The sequence below is a fragment of the Phacochoerus africanus genome, chromosome 1 (genome assembly GCF_016906955.1).
Source record: "Phacochoerus africanus isolate WHEZ1 chromosome 1, ROS_Pafr_v1, whole genome shotgun sequence".
NCBI lineage: Eukaryota > Metazoa > Chordata > Mammalia > Artiodactyla > Suidae > Phacochoerus > Phacochoerus africanus.
In genome coordinates this window covers 102,538,164-102,563,568 of record NC_062544.1, presented here as the reverse complement: position 1 = coordinate 102,563,568, position 25,405 = coordinate 102,538,164, and the positions used below count along the sequence as shown (strand labels likewise).

The window sequence follows — 25,405 nt, the reverse complement described above, 5'->3', positions numbered from 1 at the left end:
CAACATTCTGCTGATTATATCATACTGGTATGAGTTCCATAATGGATGATATTCTTTAAGATTCAAAATTCTACACTGCATTCATAATACACTAAGCGTCTAACTAAATTTAGAAAACTAGCAGAGTTCCCACTGAGGTACAGCAGGCTAAGGATCTGGCATTGTCTCTGTGGTACCTTGGGTTCAATCCCCAGCCCGAAATAGTGAGTTAAAGACCCATCGTTGCCACAGTTGTGCGTAAATTGAAGCTGTGGCATAGGCTGCTGCTGCAGCTGCAGCTTGGATTTGATCCCTGGCAGAGGAACTTTCCTATGTCATGGGTGAAGCCAGGAAAAGAAGGAAAAAAAAGCTATAGAAGCTCATGGTAAAATAACTTCCATGTTTTTAAAAAAAGCATTCAACCAAATACTAGCCGCTGTGTTTCACTAACTTAGTTAAAAAGTACACTTCCCCTACCACTCTATGGCTAACCAAGAAGAGGTCAAATATATGACTTTTCTTACTCTTAAATACCAGTAAAGAAGGCACTCAGTTTTCCAAAAAGTGTTCTCAAATTTTTGAACTCTCATTAGGTATTTGATACTAAGAAGTAATTAATTTTAGGTGTGATAAATGTACTATGGTTATATATTTTTAGTCTTCATCTTTCAGAAATGTATACCAAAATATTTAGATAAGATTTACGAAATTTGCTTCAAATAATCCCATGGGGGCAGGGAAAAGGAATCTGCCTATGTAGGGAGGGTGGGAATGGTATGGTTAGGGAAGTTCAGAGAGATGGTAATAAGATGGCCATGAGTTATTAATTGTTGACACTGGACAATGGATACGGGGGAGAAGAAATCTTACGTCACTCACTACTATTTTAACTCTTGTAGTACATTTGAATTTTTTGCTCATAGAAGTTTAAATACCTTCTCCCTCTGATATAAAAAGAGTTATCAAATGTTATTAGTCCAAGACAAATCTTTAAAGTTCATAGTGGGAGAAAAGTTGGGGGAACATAGGAATTAACTTTTATTTTCCTGTTCTCTTCCATTTCAAAGAATTGGAAGTTGTGTATATGGCATATATTTGTGTAGCATCATAATTAATGCTTTCCAGACCTAAAAATATCCTACATACTGTAGAATAACATACTGTAAAATAACACACTTTAAAGAGATCAGCAAGTCTCTCTGCCAGGCAATGTACTGTAAGGTAATGACAGTTAAATTATGGAGGAAGGAAACAAAGGGGCTTCAAGAAATATTGAAGTTAGGAAGAACAGTGGCAAGAGAGTAAGAGTCCATGTTCTTTTTTTAATTTTTTGGCCACACCCACAGCATTCGGAAGTTCCTGGGCCAGGAACAACACCACAGCAACCAGAGCAGTGACAATGCTAGATCCTTAACCTGCTGAGCCACCATGGAACTCCTTGGTTTTTTTGTTCTGTTTTGTTTGCACATTCTATTTTAAGTAGTCTAACTTGGCACATAACTGTGGTCCATACCAAAAAAACTATTCTACAATCGTTTGAAATATCACCCTACCAAACAAATGCATAACATTTAAAAACTTTCCTCCCTGCATTTACGTTTCAATTTATTTGTTTTACTATATATCTAAATAAATGCATGACAGCTAAGGAAAGTATTAGCCTATGTTACCATGTAAATTTAAGTATCTCTAGAAACAAAATTAGAGATTTTGTCAAATACCTATAACACCTTCTCCATTTCTGCCCAGCAAATTCTTACTCATCTTTCAATGTTCAAATACCCCTAATTTTGTGAAGCTTCATATGGCTGGCCTGAAGGTCTAACACATTTCTTATGCTTGTATTTTATTCTATGAAGCCTTAACTCCTTTGTATTGTTAAGTGTATGTTCACATCTTTGTCTCCATACTAAACCATAAACGCTCAGAGGGCAGGAACACTATGCTCTGCGTGACTGCTAGAAGAGGCTCAATAATTGCTTGTTAAATCCTTAACAATTACTTCCTTCCATGTAAGAAGACTTATAAAGGCCTTCCCCTAGAGAGAAGCCTCAAGACAGTTCAACACACGTCAATACTCAACAGTGACTTGTACTTTCTCCTGGAGGCAATTCTTAGATAACAGGAAAAGGCTTCTAACTTTAACTTTAACTTATTTTTGCCTTTAACTTATTTTCTTTTTTCTTTTTTTCTTTTTAGGGCCACAACTAGGGCATATGGAAGTTCCCAGGTTAGGGGTCCAATTGGAGGTGAGGCTGCAAGCCTACACCACAGCCACGGCAACACCAGGTCTGAGCCACATCTGCGACCTATGCCACAGCTTACAGAAACACCAGATCCTTAACTCACTAAGCCAGGCCAGAGACTGAACCCACATCTTCACAGAGACAAGGTCAGGTCCTTAACCTGCTGAGCCACAATGGAAACTCCTGAAAGTGCCTTTAATTTATTATTTATTTATTTATTTGTCTTTTTACCTTTTCTAAGGCTGCTCCCGCGGCATATGGAGGTTCCCAGGCTAGGGGTCCAATTGGAGCTGTAATTGCCGGCCTACACCACAGCCACAGCAATGCCAGATCCGAGCCACATCTACGACCTACACCACAGCTCATGGCAATGCCAGATCCCTGACCCAGTGAGCAAGGTCAGGGATCGAACCCGCAACCCCATGGTTCCCAGTCAGATTCGTTAACCACTGCACCACGGCAGGAACTCCCAGTGCCTTTAATTTAAAAGCACACACAGCTTTCCTGCTAGATGTGTTTTATGTTTTGTTCAACTTTTCAGTAACTATTTTTGACTGCTGAGGGCTAAGGATACAGCTGTTTTTACAATTTGAGGTCAAGAGATGCATTTTTGAGAAAACTGAATTAAAGAAAAGTCAGTAGCTGGTAAAATAAAGTAATGAATAAGACCTTCACTAAATTTTCATTCTACTATGGGTTATCCTATGGCTTTATGTGAGGGGAAATAAGTTTTTATCCGAACAAAGTAAGATTTAAATAAGACTAATGTAGATTTTCAGTCTACTTGAGTTATTTTATATAGTTTTGGAGTTACCGTCGTGGCTCAGTGGTTAACGAATCCAACTAGGAACCATGAGGTTGCGGGTTCGATCCATAGCCTTGCTCAGTGGGTTAAGGATCTGGCGTTGCTGTGTGCTGTGGTGTAGGCTGCAGACGCGGCTCGGATCCAGCATTGCTGTGGCTGTGGTGTAGGCCAGCGGTTACAGCTCCAATTAGACCCCTAGCCTGGGAACCTCCATATGCCGAGGGAACGGCCCTAGAAAAGGCAAAAAATCAAAAAAAAAATAGTTTTAAAACCTCCATGTTTTAATTATTAGCATTTTTCCCAATAGGATAGGTACTTAATACAAAGCATTTTTATGGACTTACGGAAATGAGCCCAGAATGTTCTTTTTTTAAAGTCTTTATATTTTACTATTACACAAAATATAATAGCATTTTATGTTTTTAAAGTAAGTGGGTAAGTTATCCTAACTGGGACTCCCATCTCTCAAACCCGTTTTGAAAACAGTGAAGTTATACTTGCAGCCAGAACCAAGGAGAGACCACTATTCCTGGGAGCCAAGCTAGGGAATTATTAGAACTCTGAGCTGTTTTCTTTCCTAAAACGAAGTTTACAATGTAATACAGGATTGCTCCTGGCCCTATACCGGCCAAGTCTTTACTGGCTGCATGGATAAGTACAGAAATGTTCTAATTTCATCATCAGCTGCTTAATAAATTAAACTCATTCTTACTGTTTTAAAAAACTCTCAATCCCAGTGGAGTCAGTGTTCATTCTAATACCAGAAGTTATCCTTATTGGGCAATCAAACAACTTGAAGTTTTGGAGTTCCACTTGTGGCTCAGTGGTTTAAGAACCCAACTAGTATACATGAGTATGTGGGTTCAATCCCTGATCTTCCTCAGTGGGTTAAGGATCCTGCGTTGCCACAAGCTGCAGTGTAGGTTGTAGATGCAGCTCAGATCTGGCGTTGCTGGGGCTGTGGCCAGTAGCTGCAGCTTTGATTCGACCCCTAGCCTGGGAACTTCTATATGCTGCAGGTGCAGCTAAATTAGAGAAAAAGACTATTTTGCCAAATTGAAATTATATACAAGGTTCAAAACTGTATGAATTCAGTCAGTTGAAAAATAAAGAACTATTTTCTTTCAAATGTTTAATATGGAAAAAAAAGGGTACTCTCCCAAAATAAGATGCAATTGTTTGTTAGAAGAGACTCCACCTACCTACTCAATGTTGCTCAATTATGGATTTACATACAATGCATTTTTCTTTGCTAAAAATATGTGTCACATCTCAAAATAGTCTTGGCCTTGTACCAACAGTAGAACAGAGATTCTTAGCAATGCATACCTCTTTTAGTTAATGAACAAAAATTACCTAGGGAGAAAACTTAAAGAATTTAGACCAAATGAAGGTATTCTTCACTACATTAATGAAAACAGTGTTATTTTGCTGCTGTTAAAAAGCTACCAAAAAAACACACCAGCCATTAGATTTCAGCAATTTACTCTCTGATTTTTTTAGAGCAAGGTTAGCAACAGGGTACTGAAGATGCTTTGAGAGATGGTAAGTGACAAGCAACGTGAAATTTGCTTCTAGAATTACCAAATTACTTTGCTTCCCTAAGGGAATGCAGAAAGCGGTGGAAGGACTCACCACACTGTCAGTCTGTGTTTTAGGCTGCTTGGAGGAATCCAAAGCAAATATAGTATACTCAGAGAGAAAAGCAGGCTCTGCTATCATCCCGGCTAGTAGCTGTCTCATTCAGTGTAATAAGAAGAGGTATAAAAATAAAACAAATGATGAAAAACAAATCATAAGGGCATGCTGCAAAGTGTTCTTACCACACCTCACGCACAACAATATAATGGCCTTGAGCTATCACCATGGCCACCATCATCACTCCACCCACAGAAATAGTGAGTTGCTGAGAAAAGTTAGGAAGGGTGATTACCTGCTTTGGACCTCAGTGCTCAACTTTAAAGAACTTGCTTAGGGGAATACAAATGACATATGCAACAGGCACCAGAGCACACAGCATGTCTGGCAATTCAGTCTAAGAGTCTATACCAATAAGAACAATACATGGTAAAGAACACAAAGCCTTAGTATAACATAAATACTGAGCCGCTCATTTTCATACATTCAAAACAGCAGCATGGAACTTTATGAGGATAAACCATTTAAAACTTCAAATAATCATTTATTTGTACTTACACACAATACGAATAGAAGAAACTTTTGAAACTGAAATTTATAATAAGTTGTTTCTGTTATTTAATTTTATGGCCACAGTTGCAGCATATGGAAGTTCCTGGGCCAGGAACTGAATCTGAGCCATAGCTGCAACCTACACCACAGCTGAGGCAATGCTAGATCCTTAATCCACTGTGCAGGCTGGGGATTAACCCTGCACTCCACAGCAACCCAAGCCACTGGAGTTGGATTCTTAACCCACTGCACCACAGCAGGAACTGCTTGTGAATTTTAACGATAAATTCTATTTTGTTATATAGTCTCTAAGTTATTTTGACATATATTCTCTTCTATACTTCAATTTTCTTTCACAAACAGTTCACTACACACCAAAATACTATCATGAATTAAAGCGAACTTTTTTTTTTTGGCTGCACCAGTAGCATGTGGAAGTTCCTGGGCCAGGGATCAAACCCATGCCACGGCAGCAACCCAAGTGACAACACCAAATGTTCAACCTGCTGTACCACAAATGAACTCCTAAAATAAACTTTCTGATGGTGGAGGTTACACCAACATACTCATGTAATAAAACTACATAAAACTAAATACACAAGCTCATACACATGTGCATGTAAAACAGGTAAGCCCTGAGGATGTCACAGAGTTTACTTATGTCAAAACTGTAGTTATGTTGGAGTTCCCGTCATGGTGCATGGGAAACGAATCCGACTAGGAACCATGAGGTGGTGGGTTTGATCCCTGGCCTCAATCAGTGGGTTAAGGATCTGGTGTTGCCGTGAGCTGTGGTGTAGGTCGCAGACGCAGCCCACATCTGGCATTGCTGTGGCTCTGGTGTAGGCTGGCAACAACAGCTCCAATTAGACCCCTAGCCTGGGAACCTCCATATGCCACTGGTGTGGCCCTAAAAAAAAAAAGGCAAAAGACAAAAAATTTTTTTAAATTAAAAAAAAAAAAAACTACAGCTATGTAAGATGTTAATTTTGGGAGAAACTGAGTAAAGGGTACACACAGTTTCCCTAAGAAGAAATTTTGTAACCTCCCATGAATCTGATTATTTCAAAATAAAAACTTGTAAGAGCAAATGTTTTGAAATATTAACTTATCAGTTCATGTATGATATTATACATTACAAATATATAATGCAAAACTATATCTGAAAATAAACATCTAAAAAAGCTTAAGAACTTATACTTTTTATCTCAGTAGTCTAGAGTTATGGATTCTGACTACAGCCTTCACTAACTCTTCATCCAGTCTTCCATTAGAGGCTATCTTATAGATAGGACAAACATTTTTAAGTCTTTTTTATGTTAATAACTGGTACTCTTTGGGTAAGGATTCAAGAACTGACCTTACACTAAACCCCAAAATTTAGTTTCAGTAGTGTACTTAAATACAATAGATGCCTATTTGGCTCTAGGCTGTCATTCTATCCAAGTTTCCACTCTTGTCGAAAATCTTACTCTCCCAGTAACTCATCCTTTGAGGGGATGGATGCTATCTTTAGTTAAATGTCATATAAATTCCTCTTCTTAAGCTTCCAAGTTAATTTCTGAAATGCGGTCACTGTTATAGCACACAAGAAAATAATTTAAAACATCATAGTTAAGAGATTTGAAATTTTAAGAGAAAAACAGAAAAGCTGTTATGCAGTATAGAAAATCATGTTAACCAAGCAAAAAAACAACTGCTACCAAATCATTTACACTCCATCCTCTAGTCCAAGTAAAAGCAAAGTATAACAAAATAAGTTTCCATTGACAGCTATTTCAAAGCCCTGGGGAGCAGTCCCCCAACTTATGGACCTTGTCGTTTGCTTCTTATGCCTGTGAAAGTCTCCCAAGATTCAGTTTCCAAATATCCTCAGTAAGTCTGTCTCAAATCTTTCAAACTTTGTTCAAATTGTAATCCAAATCTACTAAGAATTTAATGCACCTCTTCTATGTGGTCCCTCAATGACGCCATCAGCTGAACACTGACTAAAGTTTTATTTAGCTAAACATTCGTGAACGTTACCTAAAACTCCTATTATCAGATGTGTTGAAAGCTTTCAATCTTTCTTCCATGTCTCTTACTCAGATATATAATTATCTATCTATCTCTCTGTGTTTCTGGTGGAATTACTCAGCAGTCTTTCAGAATTCTCTAACTTTCCCTCAAAGTGTAACCTGTTTGAGTCTTTTATTCTGATTTACCTTTTCATAGCTTTTTTTTTTTTTCATTTCTAGGATGCTTAATTGGTTATTTTTCATATCTAGCTAGTCTATTTTTGTTTTGGCCTGTTTTTCCCAAATTTTCTGTTCTTTTTAGAAAATCATTACTTCATTTTTTTTTCAAAGTCTTGCTGCCCATTCTGCCCTTTTAATCATTTTAATTTCACCTAGACTAAATTGAAACGCCAATTTCTGTTTTTACTGGCTGTCTTCTTAGCATTTAATTTAGCGTTTTCATTTATAGGCTCATTTTGAGGAAGGCATTATCTTTTTCCTCCCGTCTGTGTTCATCACTCCTTATCAAGTCAGTCTGACTCCCTGGGCCCCAGTTTGGAATTCCTGCCCTATGACAATACAAGAGTTATCATCGACTCATCGCTAAGCCAGTGTGAGGTATGGTTCAGTTCCTGGTCATGAAGCTTCCCTGGAGACAGCAGCTCCTCAGAAAGTTGCCACAGAGAGCTCTAGGCAGCAATTAGGAATAGCTTTTCACAATCTTCTTTCACTGCTGCCGGAAGCCCCACTTTATCCCGACTTGTAGCACTGAATCAAATTCTGGCAGCACAGAACCCTGCCAGTCCTCAAACAGAATTCAAAGAAAAAAATTAAGTCCTAACAACAGCAGTAAGGCATCTGCTAGCTAGTATCTGCTGTATGTAATAATTAATATGTGTCCTATATATTAATGTATCTCCTATCAGGAGAAGGACTCTAAAAAGTTTACTATCTATTAATATTTCTGCCTTAAAGAGAACAGGTCCGGTTAATATCTTCCCAAACACTGTTACATATAACCGTCAGTAGCAACACTCACTTTTTTGAGTCAATTATTTCATTCCATTCTTATTTGAAGTAAGTATACCTTAAGAAATGCATAATACACTCACAGCAGACCATATAAGAATAAAATTGTCTACCCAACAGCAGGTGAGGAAATATGCAGTACAGACTGGTTAAATCATTTTGATCAACTCCAATGTCACAAATTAAGGCCTTTTTTTTGTCTATATGGATATTTCTACTTTATATAAAATATAAGACATACAAAGTTTTTAAACAAACCAAAAGAGACAGCAAAAAAGACAAGGTGTCTAACTTTTCCTAGCTCTAATTACCACTGAAAAGACCAAGGGTATATAACGATGGTAAAAACAAAAACAAAAACAAAAAAAAGCTTATCAGGCCAGAATAACATGAAAGCAGCAACACAGAATCAAGGAATTTCTGCTAGGTCCCAAGGCATCTGAGACTCGAGAAAAATAGGTCATCCAAGACGAGCTTGCTGCTCCAATTCTGAGAGTGCTCAGCAACACTCACCAAGAAAGTGGAATCAAAAATTTGTTAATCTTTCATTTAACAGAGAAAAATAAAACAGCAAAGACTCATATTACTAACATCAGGAATGAGGGAAAATTACTACTGCCTTTACAGAAATAAAAAGGATTATAAGGCAATACTCTGAACAGCTGTATGCTGACAAATTGTACAACCTTAATAACACACACAAATTCCCAGAAAGATATAAATTACCAAAACTGATTCAGGAAGAAACAAACTATCAATGAAACTATTAAAAGTGATTAGATTAGTAATCAAAAATCTCACAAAAGCCTATGATTGAACAGTTTCCTTGATAAATTATACCAAACATTTAAAGAATTAATATTAATCTTCAAAGTTTTCCAAAACAATATGAGGGAACACTTCCCAGTGAATTTTATGAGGCAAATATCTTCCAGAAACCAAAACCAGACATCAAACACAAAAAACTGCAGACCACCGTCTCCTATGAATATAGTCATACCTCAAAAAAAAAAACCTCAAAACAAAAACTAGCAAATCAAATTCAGCAATATAAAATTATACATCATGAACAAGTGGAATTTATCCTACACAGTGTTGGTTTAACATCTAAAACCAATTAATACATCACATCAAAAGAGTTAAGGACAAAGTCACATGTCAATCTAAAAATGCAAAGAAAGCATCTGACAAAATTCAATTTTGCTTCATGGTAAGAACATTCTACAAATGAGTAAAGGAAGGGTACTCCTCAACATGATAAAGAGAATCTATTAAACACTCACAGTTAGCATCATTCTTAATGACAAAAAGACTGAATGCCTTCTTCCCAAGATTAGGAATGAGAGACAAGTCTGCTATCACCACTTCCGTTCAACTGGAGGTTCTAGCCAGGGAAATTAGCTAAGAAAATGTAATAAAAGGCAGCCGCATTAAAGGAAGATGTAAAACTACCTCTTTTGCAGATGACATGATCTTGTATAAAGAAAATACTGAGTAATCCACTATGAAAATTAATAAATGACTTCAGCAAGGTGACAGGGATAACAAGATCAATTTACAAAAATCCAATTTTACGTCTATAGAGTAACAATGAGAAACCTGAAAATGAAATTAAGAAAACAATTCAATTTACAGTAGCATCAAAAACAATAAAATATTTTGGAGTAAGTTTAGTAAAAGCACTACAAAACTTAAATTCTGAAAACTATAAAATTTTGTTGAAAGAAACTAAAGAAGACCTAAGTAAAAGGAGGAAAGAGGGAAAAAGAAAGAGGAGCAGGAGGAGGGGAGGATAGAAAGTTCCCCAATTAATCAAATCTGATAAAGATGGCACAAAAAGAAAAGTATAAACCCCTCTCCTTATAAATAAAGTCAGAAGAAATACAGATAACTACCAGAATGCAACAGGATATTAATAATGCACTCTGATTGCAGAGCTGATTTAAGGAATGAAAGATTGACTTAACATCAGGAAACCTAATAACATAATTCATGTCCTATCATTAGATCAAAAGAAAAAAATCTGAGAATTGAATAGATACCAAAGCAATTTAACAGCAGTACCTTTTACTTTGATTAACTCATAGAGGGTAGGTAGGTTATAATCTAATGCCTAACAAAGTAAAAGCATATTCAGCTTTGAAAGTCGATCCATTTAGGGCTAAGATTAATTCCAAACTTAGGAAGAAACCTTTCTCACCCATTATTTTGAAGATACTTCTTAGTAATTCCTAAAGAACAACAACTTTAGAGCCCTGAAATAAAGAATAAATTTCAAAAAAGTGTTTAAGAATTGTCAAAAGCTGGAGTTCCCATTGTGGCGCAGTGGTAACGAATCTGACTGGGAACAACGAGGTTGCAGGTTCGATCCCTGCCCCTGCTCAGTGGGTTAACGATCTGGTGTTGCCATGAGCTGTGGTGTGAGTCCCAGACACGGCTTGGATCCCGCATTACTGTGGCTCTGGTGTAGGCCAGTGGCTACAGCTCCGATTCGACCCCTAGCCTGGGAACCTCCATATGCCAAGGGAGTGGCCCAAGAAATGGCAAAAAGACAAAAAAAAAAAAAAAAGAATTGTCAAAAGCTGAGAGTATCAAGAATCCCTGTTAGGGATCATCGCATGGAATAGTAAAAACTAACTTGCAAATACAAAGATAACTACCAAGGTAAGAGGCAGCATTCTGTTTTTGAAAAACATCTCAGATTAAGAAAATAGAAAAGGGACATCTTTCTTGAAGTTAGGGAAAGCCTTCCAGTCCAAAGCAGCCCGGTGCTTCGTTATTTCTTTCCCTATAATGTCATTCATAATATAAAATGTAGTGTCTGACTGTTCGAGAGCAGGTGAGAAGAGAAAAAGCCATTTCTTTTCTGCATAAAAAAGATCTTCTGCATGTGATACACTAATTATGAGCATTTTCATACTTGTGAATTCACTTGCCCTCCCAAGAACCCTGTGAGAGTGGATGTTCATTTTACCATAATGGGAAGGTGAGAAAGTAGAAATTCCTGCTGTGGCACAATGGGATCAGTGGCGTCTCTGTGGCGCTGTAATCCAGGTTCGATCCCAGCATCATGAGTTAAGGATCCAGCACTGCATTGCCACAGCTGTAACATGATTCTCAGATCTGATCCCTTACCCCAGGAACTCCATATGCCTCAGGACTGCCAACAAAGAAAAAAGGAAAAAGAAAAAAGAAAAAAAAGGAGGAAAGCTGAGAAAGTGGAGACTCTGAGAAGTTAAAGGACATTGCTTAAAGCCACACAGCAGGTAAGGGATATAATCCTGTGATCCTTCTACTACTCTAGGTTGACTCTCTGCATGTACGGAAGCAAAAAAGCATATAGTATATATGAACAGACATCTACAACAGAATCCAGCAATTAACTAGAACTGTTTATTTCTATGCATCAATCATTTTTTAGCCAAAAAACCATATATATGATTTCTGGAGTTTAATATAAAAATATTAAGAGGAGGAGTTCCCTTCATGGCTTAGCTGTTAACGAACCCGACTAGGATCCGTGAGGATGCGGGTTCAACCCCTGGCCTCGCTCAGTGGGTTAAGGATCAGGCATTGCCATGAGCTATGGTGTAGGTCGCAGACGAGGTTCAGATCTCGCGTTGCTGTGGCTATGGCGTAGGCCGGCAGCTACAGCTGTAATTCAACCCCTAGCCTGGGAACTTCTATGCCATGGGTGTGGCCCTAAAAAGCAGATAATAATAATAACAACAGGAATTTCCATTGTGGCTCAGTGGGTTAAGGGCCCAACTAGTTTCTGTGAGGACACAGGTTCAATCCCTGGCCTTGCTCAGTGGGTTAAAGATCTGGCATTGCCACAAGTTGTGGTGTAGGCTGGCAAGGGTAGCTTTGATTCAACCCCAGCCTAGGAACTTCATATGCCACAGGTGTGGCTGTAATTAATAAATAAATAAATAAAACAAGAAAATTTTGAACAGATGAGTCTCTAGGATAAGAATGGACACGCCTACACTGGCCCCTAATCTCTGAGGAAGTGTCTCCAGAAGATAGCAAACTAGAGAGCCAGGATAGGAGGGGAAGTGAAAATACAGTTCCTTTGAACCATATGGTTCAGCAGGTAAAGACAGAGAGAGGACATCCCCAGGGCCCTAATCTACATAACAGTCCATCTATTTCCCTACCCTCGTGCAGCCCTTCCCATCTTCCATGGCTGCCCCAATGACAACTTAGCGAGCGCCTACTATGGGCAGGGCACCACGGGAGGAGAGGTCTGTGCTATATTACTGGTAAGGAAGGCATTACTATTCCCATTTTACACAGAGAAAACCTGAGTCACTGAAAAGTTAATCTTCAAAGATCCTTCAGCCAGCAAATTCTGAAGACTCCACAATTCATGCTCTTCTCTTTAGTCTCTCTGGTCTACTACCCCAGGACTTACTCCAAAAGAAATAAACATATGTTCATTCTCTTAGAAAAATCACTAGATTCAGCTATAAAAAGGAATCAAGTAGGGAGTTCCCGTTGTGACTCAGCGGGTTAAGCCATGAGGAAGACGGTTAAATCCCTGGCCTCCCTCAGTGGGTTAAGGATAAGGCACAGGTCACAGATACGGCTCGGATCTGGCTGGCAGCTGCAGCTCTGATTCAACCCCTAGCCTGGGAACTTCCAGATGCTGCAGATGTGGCCCTAAAAAGCCAAAAAAAAAAAAGAGGTAGTGACACATGCCGCAATATAAGTGAACCTTGAAAACATTATATTAAGTGAAAGAGGCCAGATGCAAAAAAATCATATATTTGTATGATTCCATTTATGTGAAATATCTAGAATAGGTAAATCCATATAGCGGGTAAGCAAATTAGTAGTTATCCAGGATTGGGGGAAAGGGAACATGGGAAGTGATGCAATCCCATTCAAATGTATAGGTTTTTGTTTTTTGATTTTTGGTTTTGGTTTTTTTTTTTTTTTTTTTTGGTTTTTTTAAGGCTGCACCCGCAGCATATGGAGGTTCCCAGGCTAGGTGCTGAATCAGAGCTGCAGCCGCTGGTCTATACCACAGCCACAGCAACACCAGATCCAAGCCATGTCTGAGATCTACACCACAGCTCACTAAAATGCTGGATCCTTAACCCACTGATTGAGGCCAGGGATCGAACCTGAATCCTCATGGGTACTAGTCAGATTTGCTTCCACTGAGCCATGATGGGAACTCCAGGTTTGTTTTTTTGCTGTCAGTGTTGTACTTTATTTCCTTTTGAGCTTGTTTTTAAGACTCAAAAATCTGATTCTAAAATTTACATGGAATTTATACAGAAAGGAATAAGAATAACCAGGACATTCAAGAACAACTAGGTGAGTGCTATGGACTGAATGTCTGTTTGCCACCCAAACTCGTATGTTAAAGCCCTTAACCCCAATGATATTTGATGATGCTATTTGGAGGAAGAGTCTTAGGGAGGTATGCAGAACTCAATGAGGTAGAGAGGTAGAGAACTCATGATGGGGTTAGTAACCTTATAAAAAGACAAGAGAGCTGCCTCTCCAATCCTCTCACTCCTCCCTCTCTTCTGAGCTGCATACACCTAAGTAAGGCCATGCTAGCAAAACAGTAAGAAGACAGCTGTGTGCAAACCAGGAAGAGGGCCCTCACCAGATACTGAATCTGTTGCCAACTTGATCTTGGACTGCTGAGCCTCCAGAACTGGAAGAAATAAATGTCTACTGCTTAAGCCACCCGAACTAGGGAATTCTGGGTTTAAAACTAAGACAGGGAAGAGCTGCTCTACTGGGGGGTAAGATTTAATATAAAATTATAGTTATGAAGACAGTGTGGTATCAGATCAAAGACAAAGCAGAAAAGAGAGCCCAGAAACAAATCCAACCAAACAGGGACACTCAATTTCTGAAAAACAGGTAGCCAAGTAGAGCAGTGTGGAAAGAAAGGAACAACTGGATAACCATGAGGGGAGGGGGTGTGGTGAAATGATCTCTACCTCACACTATACTGAAAAAAAATCATTTCCAAACAGAGTATAAATCCAAATGCAAAAAATAAAACAGGATAAGAGAAGAAAATATTCTCAGAGTAAGAAAAAAATACTTTAATAAGAAACAAAAAAATACTAGCCATAAATTAAATACTGATAAATTGAAGTTCATTAAAACTAAGAACTTTTGCTCATCAAAGAACACCATTTAGAGAGTAAAAGGCAAGTGGCAAAGTGGAAGCAGATATCTGCAAGGCATATATCCAATAAAAAAACTCCTATCCACACAATATAAAAAGAATTCCTACAAGACAATAAAGGACAAACCAATACAAAAATGATCAAGAGACTCAAGTAAGTACTTCACAAAAGCAGTTATCAATACACAATACACTGATGAAAACCACTCCATCTTAAAAGTCATTAGAGAAACGCAAATTAAAACTACAGTAACAGAACATTACACACCCATCGGAATGGCTGAAATTAAAGATTAGCAAGGAAACAGAGCAACAACAGCTTTCATAAACTCCTAATAGGAAGGTAAACTTCTATAACTATTCTCAAAAACAATGAGAATTATCTTCTAAAGAGTTAAAATTATGTATACCCTTTAACCCAGTGATTCTACTCCTATGCATATAGCAAAAGAAACACAGATACATGTGCAGCAAAAGAAATGTACAGTAATGTTCACAGCGGCATAATTTATAACAGCCAAAAACTGGAGACAAATCCAAATGTTTAACTGTAATTTCTTATAACAGAAATCATATGTAAGCGATACTATTAGGGAAAAAAAGGGGGGGGAAGCAAACTCATCAGAGTCAGGATGATGGTACTCTTGTGGAGAGGGAGGCAGTACTACACAGCTGGCAGCATTCCTTTTCTTGATCTGGGGGGTGGTTACATGGGGGTTCACTTTGTAATAACTCAATGATTTGTGAATTTGTTTTACCCCCTTTTCTGTATTTGCATGACTCCTATAATCGTTGACAGAAACAAAAAAAAAAGTTGAAAAAAATCTGAGTTATGATGCCAACTGCAGGTCACACGGAATTTGTAGTTACTTAAGTTTCCAATCTCCAGACTGAAAATATAAGACTTTTCCCTACATAATGCTATGTTGAACAAATTGTTATCAAATCAAATTGTTAAATATCTCAAACATTAAAGGCAAAGTATATTAGGCTCTCAAATTAAAATGCTCAAAGAAAACACACTTTACAAAAGCAAAACTACTAACTGCAAAAAAAAAAAAACCAATAATTATGTTACTAAAAAACCAACACCTAGGAATTAAATCATTAACCTGTCAAAATAATTTCCCATTTTGCTATCAAGAGCAGCCCTACATTTAAATTAATAGGCCATTAATAAGAGCTTTATTGAAGAAATTCCAAACTGACCTCTCGATTGGGTGTACCTTCATCAAGTTGCTCTGTAAATGAAGAAGTCCTGCTCCTGGTTCTTGTTGGTGTTGAAGAATTGGAGGAAGCCTAGGTTAAAAAAATTATTGCACATATTAGAAATTGATTAGTGCACTATGTACTAGGTAGTCCTTCTCACAGTTCATGTCCACGGAACCCAGTGAAAGGAAGGTAAAGAGCAAATACATGAAAAACAGAAAAAGATAATTAAAACATAATCAACTAGTAAACCCTAGGCTATCTGCCAACCAACTAGAACTATGATCTTAGCTAAATTAACTTTTTGAGAGCTACATGTCCTCGTAAATAAAATAAGGTTGTTATGGTAACATAAGATATTAGGGGAAATTAAAACCAGGTGAAGGGTATATGAAATTCTCTGCACTATCTTTGCAATTTGCCTATAAATCAAAAATATTCCAGGAGTTTCCACTGTGGTGCAATGGGATTGGCAGCATCTCTGCAGTGCGAGGACATAGGTTCAATCCCCAGCCTGGCACAGGTGGGTTAAAGGATCTGGCATTGCCACAGCTGTGGCATAGATTGCAAAAGCAACCTGGGTCTAATCCCTGGCCCAGGAACTCCCTATGCCGAGGGGTGGCCAAAAAAGAAATATTCCAGGAGTTCCCATCATCGTGCAATGGATTAAGAATCCAAATGTACTTTTTTTTTTTTTTTTGGTCTTTTGTCTTTTGAGGGCCGCACTTGCGGCATACGGAGGTTCCCAGGCTAGGGGTCTAATCGGAGATACAAAGATACAGCTGCCAGCCTACGCCACAGTAACGCCAGATCTGAGCCCCATCTGTGACTTACACCACAGCTCATGGCAATGCCAGATCCCCAACCCACTGAGCAAGGCCAGGGAATGAATCTGCAACCTCATGGTTCCTAGTCAGATTCATTTACACTGTACCACGATGGAAATTTTCAAAGGTATTATACTTTTGTATCCCTAATATTCAGAAATGCGACTGATTTCTGAATGTTAATCTTAAATTCTGCTATTTTGCTGAATTTGTTGATGAGTTTAGGTAGTTTTGGGGTTGAGTCCCTGGGGTTTTCTATATATAGTATCACGTCATCTGCATACAGTGACAGTTTTCCCTCTGCTCTTCCTATCTGGATGCCTTTTATTTCTTTTGTTTGTCTGATTGCTGTGGCTGGGACTTCCAATACTATGCTGAACAACAGTGGTGAGAGTAGGCATCCTTGTCTTGTGCCAGATTTTAGTGGGAGGGCTTTCAGCTTTTCTCCATTGAGGGTTATATTTGCTGTGGGTTTGTCATAAATGGCTTTGGTTATGTTAAGATATGTTCCCTCTGTATCCACTTTAGTAAGAGTTTTGATCATGAAAGGATGTTGGACTTTGTCAGATGCTTTTTCTGCATCTATTGAGATGATCATGTGGTTTTTGACTTTTCTTTTGTTAATATGGTGTACGACGTTGATTGATTTGCGTATATTGAACCATCCTTGTGAACCTGGGATGAACCCCACCTGGTTGTGGTATATGATCCTTTTGATATGTTGTTGGATTCGGATGGCTAAAATTTTGTTGAGAATTTTCACATCTATATTTATCAAAGATATTGCCCTATAGTTTTTTTTTCCCTCATTTCCTCTCTTTAACTTTTTTTTTTATTTTACTTTTTCCCGCTGTACAGCATGGGGGTCAAGTTATTCTTACATGTATACATTTTTTCCCCACCCTTTCTTCTGTTGCAGTATGAGTATCTAGACATAGTTCTCAATGCTACTCAGCAGGATCTCCTGGTAAATCTATTCTAAGTTGTACCTGATAACCCCAAGCTCCCGATCCCTCCCACTCCCTCCCTCTCCCATCAGGCAGCCACAAGTCTCTTCTCCAAGTCCATGATTTTCTTTTCTAAGGAGATGTTCATTTGTGCTGGATATTAGATTCCGGTTATAAGTGATATCATATGGTATTTGTCTTTGTCTTTCTGACTCATTTCACTCAGTATGAGAGTCTCCAGTTCCATCCATGTTGCTGCAAATGGCATGATGTCATTCTTTTTTATGGCTGAGTAGAATTCCATTGTGTATATATACCACATCTTCCGAATCCAATCCTCTGTCTATGGACATTTGGGTTGTTTCCCTGTCTTGGCTATTGTGAATAGGGCTGCAATGAACATGCGGGTGCATGTGTCTCTTTTAAGTAGAGTTTTGTCTGGATAGATGCCCAAGAGTGGGATTGCGGGGTCATATGGAAGTTCTATGTATAGATTTCTAAGGTATCTCCAAACTGTTCTCCATAGTGGCTATACACAGTTTACATTCCCACCAACAGTGCAGGAGGGTTCCCTTTTCTCCACAGCCCCTCCAGCACTTGCTTTTTGTGGACTTATTAATGATGGCCATTCTGACTGGTGGAGGTGGTATCTCATGGTAGTTTTGATTTGCATTTCTCTTATAATCAGCGATGTTGAGCATTTTTTCATGTGTTTGTTGGCCATCTGTATATCTTCCTTGGAGAACAGTCTATTCAGGTCTTTTGCCCATTTTTCCATTGATTGATTGGCTTTTTTGCTGTTGGGTTGTATAAGTTGCTTATATATTCTAGAGATTAAGCCCTTGTCGGTTGCATCATTTGAAACTATCTTCTCCCATTCTGTAAGTTGTCTTTTTGTTTTCTTTTGGGTTTCCTTTGCTGTGCAAAAGCTTTTCAGTTTGATGAGGTCCCATGGGTTTATTTTTGCTCTTATTTCGATTGCTTTGGGAGACTGACCTGAGAAAATATTCATGATGTTGATGTCAAAGAGTGTTTTGCCTATGTTCTCTTCTAGGAGTTTGATGGTGTCCTGTCTTATATTTAAGTCTTTCAGCCATTTGGAGTTTATTTTTGTGCATGGTGTGAGGGTGTGTTCTAGTTTCATTGCTTTGCATGAAGCTGTCCAGGTTTCCCAGCAATGCTTGCTGAATAGACTTTGTTTTTCCCATTTGATGTTCTTGCCTCCCTTGTCAAAGATTAATTGACCATAGGTGTCAGGGTTTATTTCCGGATTCTCTATTCTGTTCCATTGGTCTGTCTGTTTTGATACCAGTACCACACTGTTTTGATGACTGTGGCTTTGTAGTATTTCTTGAAGTCTGGGAGAGTGATGCCTCCTGCTTGGTTTTTGTTTCTCAGGATTGCTTTGGCGATTCTGGGTCTTTCGTTGTTCCATATAAATGTTTGGATTGTTTGTTCTACTTCTGTGAAAAATGTCATGGGTAAGCTGATAGGGATTGCATTGAATCTGTAGATTGCTTTGGGCAGTATGGCCATTTTTACAATATTGAGTTTCCCAATCCAGGAACATGGAATATCTTTCCATTTCTTTACATCTTCTTTGATTTCTTTGATTAAAGTTTTCTAGTTCTCAGCATATAGGTCCTTTACCTCCTTAGTCAGGTGTATTCCGAGGTATTTGATTTTTGTGAGGTGCAATTTTAAAAGGTATCGTATTTTTGTATTCCTTTTCTAATGTTTCATTGCTGGTATACAGAAATGCAACTGACTTCTGAATGTTAATCTTATATCCTGCTACTTTGCTGAATTTATTAATCAGTTCAAGTAGTTTTGGGGTTGAGTCCTTAGGGTTTTCTATGTATAGTATCATGTCATCTGCATACAGTGAGTTTGATCTCTTCTCTTCCTATATGGATGCCTTTTATTTCTTTTGTTTGTCTAATTGCTGTGGCTAGGACTTCCAAAACTATGTTGAAGAGCAGTGGTGAGAGTGGGCATCCCTGTCTTGTTCCAGATTTGAGTGAGAAGGCTTTCAGTTTTTCCCCATTGAGTATTATATTTGCTCTGGGTTTATCATAAATAGCTTTGATTATCTTCAGGAATGTTCCCTCTATACCCACCTTGGCGAGGGTCTTGATCGTGAATGGAGGTTGGACTTTGTCAAATGCTTTTTCTGGATCTATTGAGATGATCATATGATTTTTGACTTTTCTTTTGTTAATGTGGTGTATGACGTTGATTGATTTGTGTATGTTGAACCATCCTTGTGAACCTGGGATGAACCCTACCTGGTCATGGTGTATAATTTTTTTGGTATGTTGTTGGATTCGGTTGGCTAAGATTTTGTTGAGAATTTTTGCATCTATATTCATCATAGATATTGGCCGATAGTTTTCTTTTTTGGTGGTATCTTTGTCTGGTTTTGGAATGAGGGTGATGGTGGCATCATAGAATGTCTTTGGGAGTATTCCTTCTTCCCCAACCTTTTGAAAGAGTTTAAGGAGGATGGGCACCAATTCCTCTTTATATGTTTGATAGAATTCGCCTGTGAAGCCATCTGGTCCTGGAATTTTATTTGTAGGGAGTGTTTTTATGACATCTATAATTTCATTTCTAGTGATTGGTCTGCTCAGTTGGTCTGTTTCTTCTTGATTCAGTTTTGGCAGGCTGTAAGATTCTAGAAAATTGTCCATTTCTTCCAGATTGTCAAATTTGTTGGCATACAGTTGTTCATAGTATTTTCTTACAGGTTTTCGTATTTCTGCAGTATCCGTTGTGATTTCTCCTTTTTCATTTATAATTTTGGTTATTTGGGTTCTTTCTCTCCTCTTTTTAGTGAGTCTGGCCAGGGGTTTGTCAATTTTGTTTACCTTTTCAAAGAACCAGCTCTTGGTTTTATTAATTTTCTCTATTGTTTTTTGAGTCTCTATTTTATTGATTTCTTCTTTGATCTTTATAATTTCCTTCCATCTGCTGACTTTAGGACTTTTTTGTTCTTCTTTTTCTAATTCATTTAGGTGGAGGGTTAAGTTGTCCATTTGGGATCTTCTTTTTTGAGAAAGGCGTGTATTGCTATAAATTTCCCTCTGAGCACTGCTTTTGCAGCATCCCATAGATTTTGAGAGGTTGTGTCTTCATTATCATTTGTTTCAAGGTAGTTTTTAATTTCCTTCTTGATTTCCTCATTGACCCATTGGTTTTTTAGTAGCATGTTGTTTAGTCTCCATGTAGTAGGTTTTTTCTCTTTCCTTTTCCCATGGTTGATTTCTAATTTCATGGCATTGTGGTCCGAGAAGATACTTGAGATAATTTCTATGCTCCTAAATTTGTTGAGGTTAGCTTTGTGTCCCAATATGCGGTCGATTCTTGAGAATGTTCCATGTGCATTTGAGAAGAATGTGTATTCTGATTTTTTTGGATGTAGTGTCCTGAAGATACCAATTAAGTCTGACTTTTCTATTGTTTCCTTTAGGATCTCTGTTGCTTTATTGGTTTTCTGCCTAGAGGATCTGTCCACTGGTGTGAGTGGGGTATTAAAGTCTCCTACTATGATTGTATTCCCATCAATTTCTCCCTTTATGTCTGCTAATATTTGTTGTATGTATCTGGGTGCTCCTGTATTTGGGGCATTATATATTGATGATAGTAACATCCTCTCCTTGGATGGATCTCTTAATCATTAATAATGTCCTTCTTTGTCTTTCTTTATGTCTTTTGTTTCAGAGTCTGTTTTGTCTGATATGAGTATTGCAAACTCCTGCTTTCCTTTCATGTCTATTGGCGTGAAATATTTTTTCCCACCCCTTCACTTTCAATCTATATGTATCCTTTGTCCTAAGGTGAGTTTCTTGTAGGCAGCATATTGAAGGTTTTTGCCTTTTTATCCACTCAGCCACTCTGTGTCTTTTGATTGGGGCATTCAGTCCTTTGACATTTAAGGTGATAATTGCTGGATGATTATTTATTGCCATTTTGAACCTCGTGTTCCAGTTGATTCTATGGTTCTCCATTCTTCCTTTCTTTTTTTGGCTGGATGGTCTCTGGTTATTATCTGCTTGAGTGTTTTGTTTTGTTTTGTTTTTTTCATTTTTTGCGAATTCAATGTTTGGTTTTGGCTTGTGGTTGCCCTGTTTTTAAGGATGCTGACCCCTTCCTATAATTGCGTGTTTTAGCCTGATGGTCCTGTAGGTTCAAACACTTCATTACTATATTAAGAGAAACAAACAAACAAAAAAAGGGTATAGTTATTTCCTTACTTCCCTTGCCCACATTTTATGATTTTGATGATTCTTTTGTCTTTTTAATTTTATTTTGTTTGAAGCATGTTCATGATTAAATCTGTATGCTGGCTTATTTCAGTGACTGCTCTCTGATTGTGGTTTCCTCAATCCTAGTTCTTCCTCTTCTTTTTTTTTTTCTTCTTTTTTTTTTCTTTTTCCTCCCTTTCTTTTTGGTTTAGAGAAGCCCTTTCAGTATTCCTTTTAGCCTGGGTTTTGTATTGCTGTATTCTTTTAGCTTTTGTTTGTTGGAAAAAAATTTTATTTCTCCTTCTATTTTAAATGATATTCTTGCTGGATAGAGTATTCTAGGTTGCATATTTTTTCCTTTTAGCACTTTAAATATCTCTTGCCATTCCCTCCTTGCCTGTAGTGTTTCTGTAGAGAAATCAGCTGATAACCTTATGGGGGTTCCCTTGTAGGTAACATTCTGCTTCTCTCTTGCTGCCTTTAGGATCCTCTCTTTATCACTAACTTTTGCCATTTTTATTATAATGTGTCTTGGTGTGGGTCTATTTGGGTTCAATTTGTTTGGGGCCCTCTGTGCTTCCTGTATCTTGAACTCAGTATCCTTTAGATTTGGGAAGTTTCCAGCGATAATTTCTTCAAATATATTTTCCATCCCCTTGTCTTTTTCTACTCCTTCTGGAATTCCTCATATGTGTAGACTGGCCTGCTTTATATTATCCCATAGGTCTCTTATATTGCTTTCATGTTTTTTCATCTGGTTTTCCATCTGCTGACCTGACTGGGTGACTTTCATTATTCTATCCTCCACATCACTGATTGGTTCTTCTGCATTATTCATTCTGGTTTTTACTGCCCTTAGTTCAGTTTGTATCTCTGCAGATGAATTTTCTAGTTTTTCTTGGCTCCTCCTTATATTTTCTAGTTCCTTTCTGAGGGTGTCTGCATTACTGTTCATATCTTTTCTTAATTCCTTCAGTATTTTCACTATTTCTCTTTTAAACTCTAGGTCTTTCAGACTACAGAGATTTGCTTCATTGTTGACTGCTTTAGGTGAGTTCTCCTGTTGGTTTAACTGGGGGTGGTTTCTCAGCTTCATCTTGCTTGTTGTTTTCCTTTTCCTGGTGGAGTTGTATTCTCCGTGGCCGGGCAGTGTTTGCCTTGTCACTGCCATAGAATGTTTCCTGAGGGCTGGCGTTGTTGGTCAATCTTCTTTGAGGCAGTGTGGCTTTTCTGGAGGGTGGGTGGGGCTGACAGGGTCTCTCTGAAGCAAAGGAAGACTTCCTGAGGGCAGACAGGACTGGGAGGTCCACAGCACGATGGGAGCAGATTTCACTCGGCCGGGCAGAGCTTGCTCTGGTGTTTTTGGGCTGTGGGGCTCTTGCAGGGGGCTGGCGGTGCTGGGCAGCTGTTCCGCAGGACTGCAGCACTCCCCAAGTGCTGGCGCAGCTATCTGGGTCACTGAGAACACAAGAGGCTCTTCCCCAGGGCAGCCCTACTCAGAAGGACTGTCTGAGAATGTAGGCAGATCTTTTCACAGCCCGGCCAAGCTTGTTCTAGCTTTTCTGGGCTGCAGGGGCTCTTGCAGGGGGCTGGCGGTTCTGGGCAGCTGTTCCGCGGGAATGCGGCACCCCTCGAGGGCTGGAGCGGCTAGCTGGGCCGCTGCGAACCCAAGAGGCTCTTCCCCAGGGCAGCCCTACTCAGAAGGACTGTCCAAGAATGTAGGCAGATCTTTTCGCAGCCCGGCCAAGCTTGTTCTAGCTTTTCTGGGCTGCAGGCCTTTTCATGGGGGCTCGTGGTGTTTGATGCTGCTCCGCGGGGGTGTAGCCCCTCCAAAGGGCAAACAGGCCAGGGCAGGGACAGCCCCTGTGGTGGTAGGCTTCCGGCAGTTGTTGAGGCCAGCCCTTCTGGATGGCAGGCAGCCCCAGGTCCGGCGCATGCGTAAGGGGTGGCAAGGGGGATGCACTGGGAAGCACAGCTTTCTGATAGCTGGTGGGCAAGTAAGCTCACTGTGGCATGGGGAGTATTCTATGGGGGCCCACCCCTTCTTCTCTTCCCTCCCCAACACTAGCACAGATCCAGCTCTTCCAGGTTCCCTCTGATGTGGCTTTCCACTTCCCCGCCCTTAGCGTATTGCTCCCTCCCCCCTACGACACTCTGCTTTCTAGTCTCCCATGCAGACTCTGCCCCGTCAAACCTGACAGACCAGTTTCTAGACCTCCCAAGCAGTCTCCGCTCCACCCCCGCCCCCCCAGCCCCTTCCCGGGGACTAACCTCCAGAGCCGAGGTCTCAGTGCCCAGCCCCCACCCAAGCGTCTCAATTTTTGGTGACTGTGCCAGTAGTTCAGATTATTTGTTCGGTTCTCGCTCTGCTTTTCAGAATTCCAACTTATTGCTACACTCTTCTCTGTATTTGGAGATTCCTCCAGTTCAGTTTATCTTTCCGTCAAGTAAGTAACTTTTCAGGGTGTGGGATCCCTTTCTCCTCCACAGTTCCCTTTCGGGAGCGCCCATCCAGCTTGGATTCACCTTCTCTCACTCTCCTCTTTTCTCTTGTTTTACCTAGTAATGTCACGAGATTCTTGCCATTATTGGAGTTTAGGTTCTTCTGCCAGCAATTGGTTGCTGTTCTGTGCGAGTCGTTTATCCTGTAGATGTGGGTTTTTTTGTTGTGTTTGTGGCAGAGGGCGAGTGTGTCCCCCTACTCTTCCGCCATCTTGCCCAGTCCCCTAGTTTTCTTTTTTTTTTGGTGGTATCTTTGTCGGGTTTGGAATTAGGGTGATGGTGGCATCATAGATGGTCTTTGGGAGTATTCCTTCTTCTTCAACCTTTTGAAAAAGTTTAAGGAGGATGGGTATAAGTTCCTCTTTGTGTGTTTGGTAGAATTTGCCTGTGAAGCCACTTGGTCCTGGACTTTTATTTCTAGGGACTGTTTTTATGACATATTCAATTTTATTTCTAGCAATCAGTCTGTTCAGTTGATCTATTTCTACTTGATTCAGTTTTGGCAGGCTGTAAGTCTCTAGAAAGTTGTCCATTTCTTCTAGGTTGTCAAATTTGTTAGCGTACAATTGTTCACAGTACTCTCTCATGGTTTTTTTGTATTTCTGTAGTATCCGTTGTGACTTCTCATTTTTCATTTCTTATTTTATTTGGATTTTTTTCCCTCCTCTTCTTGCTGAGTCTAGCCAGAATAATCAAGACAGTGTGGTACTGGTACCAAAACAGACATACGGAAAAATGGAACAGAATAATGAACGCAGGAACAAACCCAGACACCTATGGTCAATTAATCTTCGACAAGGGAGGCAAGAACATAAAATGGGAAAAAGACAGTCTTTTCCACAAATATTGCTGGGAAACCTGGACAGCTGCATGCAAATCAATGACACCCTCACACCATGCACGAAAATAAACTCAAAATGGCTTAAAGACTTAAATGTAAGACAAGACACCATCCAACTCCTGGAAGAGAACATAGGCAAAACATTCTCTGACATCAACCTTACAAATGTTTCCTCAGGTCAGTCTCCCAAAGCAACAGGAATAAGAGCAAAAATAAACCAATGGGACCTCATCAAACTGACAAAATTTGCACAGCAAAGGAAACCAAAGAGACAACTTAGAGAATGGGAGAAAATAGTTTCAAATGACGCAACGGACAAGGGCTTAATCTTTAAAATATACAAACAACTTACACAACGGCATGCAAAAAACAGCAAAAAAGAAACAACAGCAAAAAAACCAACAACCCAACTGAAAAGACCTG

At 39.2% G+C, this 25,405-nt stretch overlaps 1 protein-coding gene across 5 annotated transcripts in view; it reads right to left on the bottom strand.

Moving 5' to 3' along the window:
- GOLGA4 (golgin A4) overlaps positions 1-25,405 on the bottom strand; it is a 121,515-nt gene that overhangs the window by 84,542 nt on the left and 11,568 nt on the right. For 3 of the 5 annotated variants that reach the window (XM_047770164.1, XM_047770165.1, XM_047770166.1), the window contains exons 2-3: positions 15,619-15,708; positions 4,666-4,764 (exon numbers count right to left, since the gene is read on the bottom strand). In XM_047770164.1, the coding sequence (XP_047626120.1) occupies positions 4,666-4,764; positions 15,619-15,708 (189 nt within the window). The remainder of the gene's footprint in view (positions 1-4,665; positions 4,765-15,618; positions 15,709-25,405) is intronic. The other 2 variants (XM_047770167.1, XM_047770168.1) reach the window with 1 other exon arrangement.